The 4052-nt window shown below is 38.5% G+C and overlaps 1 protein-coding gene across 2 annotated transcripts; it reads right to left on the bottom strand.

The window, feature by feature from the left end:
* Positions 1-267: 267 nt before the first annotated feature.
* On the bottom strand, positions 268-2653 carry LOC106779916 (polygalacturonase 1 beta-like protein 3). Of its 2 annotated transcripts, none has more exons than XM_014668133.2 (2): positions 2402-2653; positions 268-2312 (listed from the first exon to the last, which is right to left on the bottom strand). In XM_014668133.2, the coding sequence occupies exons 1-2, from the start codon at positions 2462-2464 to the stop codon at positions 492-494; spliced, it is 1884 nt and encodes a 627-aa protein (XP_014523619.1). In that variant the 5' UTR covers positions 2465-2653; the 3' UTR covers positions 268-491. The 2 variants fall into 2 exon arrangements, with proteins under 2 accessions (XP_014523619.1, XP_014523617.1); XM_014668131.2 differs by having other exon boundaries at positions 2390-2652.
* Positions 2654-4052: the final 1399 nt, after the last annotated feature.

Raw genomic sequence — 4052 nt, 5'->3', positions numbered from 1 at the left:
TAATTTTAATGTTATCTTTTTTAACATCGTTAACGGATAGGACTGATTTAATATATAATAAAGACCAAGAATATACACTTTAAAAAAAGAACTAAACTAAATATTAACACTTAACTTAAAAAAAAACATTTAAACCTAATATATACTATTATATTATTAAAATGGGTTGTGAATTTATTTGTTTAGAGGAGTGTCAAAGTATTAATTTTCAAGTTTTAATGATTGAAGTTGGACTGCATGACCAGGTGGAAAACACTTGCAATCATATAAATAAATGGATTATGGTTGATTGCAGCCATCATAATACTTGATTTTTTTTTTCTAAATAAATAACACTTTAGCTTGTACTGGGAAGCCATATAATTTACCGTTACAAACAAACACAAGCTCCTAAGTGATTATTAATTAATTATTAAATACAAAGTCGATGACTTTGGGTTCAGCAGCCTTTCATTTCATATGCATTTCCCACCGCTGCTAACTAACACCAATCACTCAGCAATCGTCCAAGTCATGTCATTCTCAAAGATCCAGTGACACACTTCAATCTGACCAGGACCCGACCCAAGAGCCACGAATGCACCGTGGGTGGGGCTCCACGCACTGGTGTCGAGGTGACATATAGCAATACCGTGGTTAATCTTCGCCTTGCTTTCCGGATCCAAGAGATCCGCTTCGTACACCCGAACCTTAGGAACAGAGTGACAGTAGTAAAGCAGATAAGGGAATAAGCTCTGGTGACAGGACACGGATTTGGTTACCTTGCCACCATTCATTCCTTTGACCCGACCCACCATTACATTCTTACTGAACCCGTTTACGTTCTCAGTGGTCCAAACCCCGACATTATGGCCCAAAACGGAGTTTGCAAAATCAATCATATCCTCGACAGACCCCACACAACGTTTAATCTCTCCGACGCTGGGTGCTCTATCGCACTCACCCAAAGACTCCATCATCATCTTTTCCATGGAGGAGTTATCAGACACCTTGAACACGCTCTTCAGCTCCTCAATCTTTGAAGAAGAGAAGGGCAATTTCACCAGAATAGAGCGGGGCAAAAATGATCTTTGAGGCATTTTATCTCTTATGTCTGGCATGGCCATCACAGTTCCTTCCTTCAGCATGCTCTCGCGAAAGAATTTACCCGGTTCCACCCACCTTTTCACCAAACTGCCACCGACAGTTGAAGAAGAGGAAGAGGTGTTGTAAGAAGCGAAGGAAACACCCTCTTTAGCGTAATCCTTAAAGGTAGCGTTCGTGTTAACACCGTAGCCGGTGAAGCCAACCTTGTGATCCCCTTCTGCTCCTTTGGCGTAGCCTTTGAAAGTGTCGGAACCTGGGTTGGCGGAGTTGCCGTAGTTTTTGAAATCCACTTGGGTCCCTTCTTTGGTGTTCTTAGCATATGATTGGAAGGAGTCGTCACCAACGTTGGACTGGTCCCTGTAGTTGGCAAAACTCTCACTGCCACCGTGCGTTCCGTCTGCATAACTCTTGAAGGTTATTTCAGGGACGTTCATATCCACGCCATAGTTGGTGAAGGTGTCGTTGGGAATGGCGCCTCCCTTGCCGTAGTTCGTGAAACCAGACGTGGCAACGTTGGAGTTTGTTCCGTAGCCAGTAAAATCGTTCTCAGCGCCAGCGGAATTCTTGCCATAGCTCTGGAATGTCTGCCCGCCTGAGTTTCCGTCTTCGCTGTATCTAGAGAACGACTGTGTCCTCCCAGCGGTGAAGTCGGAGTAGGTGGTGAATCGCAGGTTGGGGACGTTTGAATTGCTAGAGTAGTTTTTGAATTCGCCGGAGCCTCCGGCCGTGTTGGTGCCGTATGTGTTGAAGCTCTGATCAGCGACGTTGGTGTCGCTGGCGTAGCCGGTGAAGGTTTCTTGGTGACCAGCGGCTCCGCGGCTGTATCGGCGGAAATCGTTGACCGGAGTGCTGAAGAGATCGTTGGAGTAGTTTTTGAACGTGTCGATTCCACCTGCTCTATTCGTTCCGTAGTTAGTGAAATTCTGGCCATCGTCGTAGGTTTGAAAATTTTCGTCTTCGGTGTGTTTCTCGAGGCTTGGACGGACCTCCGGGAAGCAGAGTAGGTGCGCAGCGGAGCAGAACTCTGGCAAGCGAGTGGAGAGAGTGTTGGTGGCGGCGAGGTTAGTGAAGGAGGCAGTGTCGGCGGCGGTGAGTGGAGAGGCTTTGGAAAGAAGGAATGATGGTTTTGGGAAGGTGTTGCGGACGTGTCTGTCCCAATAACGTGAGACGTAAGCCTTTGGCGTGAAGGGGTTTTGATCTTGTGAGTTCCCCCCACCGTAAGCAACCTGCATTTGCTATGTTAGAGCTAAAGATGAAGATGATGATTGGATGAAGCAGTGAGAATGAAGGAGAAGTATTATACATTTATGCTTACAGTGAGCGTTAAAAGTAAGTTGAAGAGAAAGAGTGTACTCATTTCTTCCCTCTTCTTCTTCATTATCGTTGCTGTAATTTCAAGCCAACACTTGAATGAAGAAGGAACAAAATTGTCCAGATCAATGCTATCACATTCACACCTGATCAAGGTGTCGTCGATGCTTGCTTCTGCATGAACAATGCGGTTTTCTTTACGATTTATAGGCTCTGAAAACTGTCTTTTATTATTTTTAATGGGCCCATAAAACTAGGAGCGCCTAACGGCCCAGCCCATCCTACTAGCTTTAACGGGAACGTGGAGAATAATTCCTTTTTCATAAAATATTACCTTTATTTATTTATTCTAAGAATTTTGTGGTGAGATTTGATCTTTAAAAGTGATTTTATTTTTAAGTCACTTAAATTACATAGCCAACTTTACTGTGCACAATAGGATTTTGTGATTGGTGTTTTAAGAATATTTGGATAACCTTAATTATTTTTGGTGAAGTTTCTTAAACTCTGTGGGGGCTACAGAGATAGATGACATAATGCAAACGTTATTCCATTGCACGTTCAATTGAATGTGGATGGATAACTGAAACATTCCGTTCGACACGGTTAATTCTGAGATTCCAAATTGTCATCAATGGACAAAAATCAGCAAAATAATTATAGTAAAACTATTATTATTATTATATTAAGGATTTTAATCATAATAACCTTAATCTCACTTATAATTTATTATGATATCAATCATCTGCGAAAATAATTAAAGACAACTGATGATTTTTTAAAAAAATATTCAATACATATTTTAACCATTTTGGATGCTGTTAATATGAATCTATTCAAAATACAGAAGTTTTCAGGAATTAATCTTAGAAGTGTTGTTGTTGTTGTTTTTTTCTTTTTTTTTTCAGCAATGTAGTTCCTCTTTCATGAGCAAATAGAATTAGTTATTTCGTTATATAAATTTAGTTTGATAAGTTTCTTTTACTATATATATAAATTCTTGTTTATGCTTAAATGATTGATTGATTGAAGAATAATATACAACAAATATTTTAATTTTTAAGCAAATATTAGATTAATTTTTCTCTATCTTTCTTCTTCTAACCTTTCATTCATGGTTGAGGCTTTCACAACCTCATTCAGTTTCTTTTATCTTTCTCGTTATCTTTAATCCTGGGAAAATATTTAAGGGTTGTTTTCTTTTCTTCGGCTCTTAGAGTTATCACAACTAAAATAAAACTATAAAACATGATTTATCTTTCAAGAATAAAATCAGGTTTATTAACAAACATCCTTGGAACTACATAAAACGATGCTTATATGATTTTTTATATGTTGTTCTTAAATCATCTACACACTCATTCTCCCCATATTCATAGAAAATATAATTTGCAATTATAATAATAATAATCTAAGAGAGAGTTTTGATTGAATTTTGAAGAAAGATTTACAAAAAAAACAACCAATTTAAAATGTCAAATATTTTTTCATATAAAGTCGAAAGATCTCTCTCCATTTTTTTTAACTACCATGAAAATTATCTAGGATAAATTGGAATTCTTGAGACTAACATCAATTTACACATCTTGTAATCTTACTCAATTGCTGAAATCATAGAAAAATAAATGTCATATTATCTATTTTTAAAAGCTACG

This window comes from Vigna radiata, unplaced genomic scaffold (genome assembly GCF_000741045.1).
Source record: "Vigna radiata var. radiata cultivar VC1973A unplaced genomic scaffold, Vradiata_ver6 scaffold_73, whole genome shotgun sequence".
Classification (NCBI taxonomy): domain Eukaryota; kingdom Viridiplantae; phylum Streptophyta; class Magnoliopsida; order Fabales; family Fabaceae; genus Vigna; species Vigna radiata.
This window is presented reverse-complemented; position numbering and strand designations above follow the sequence as displayed.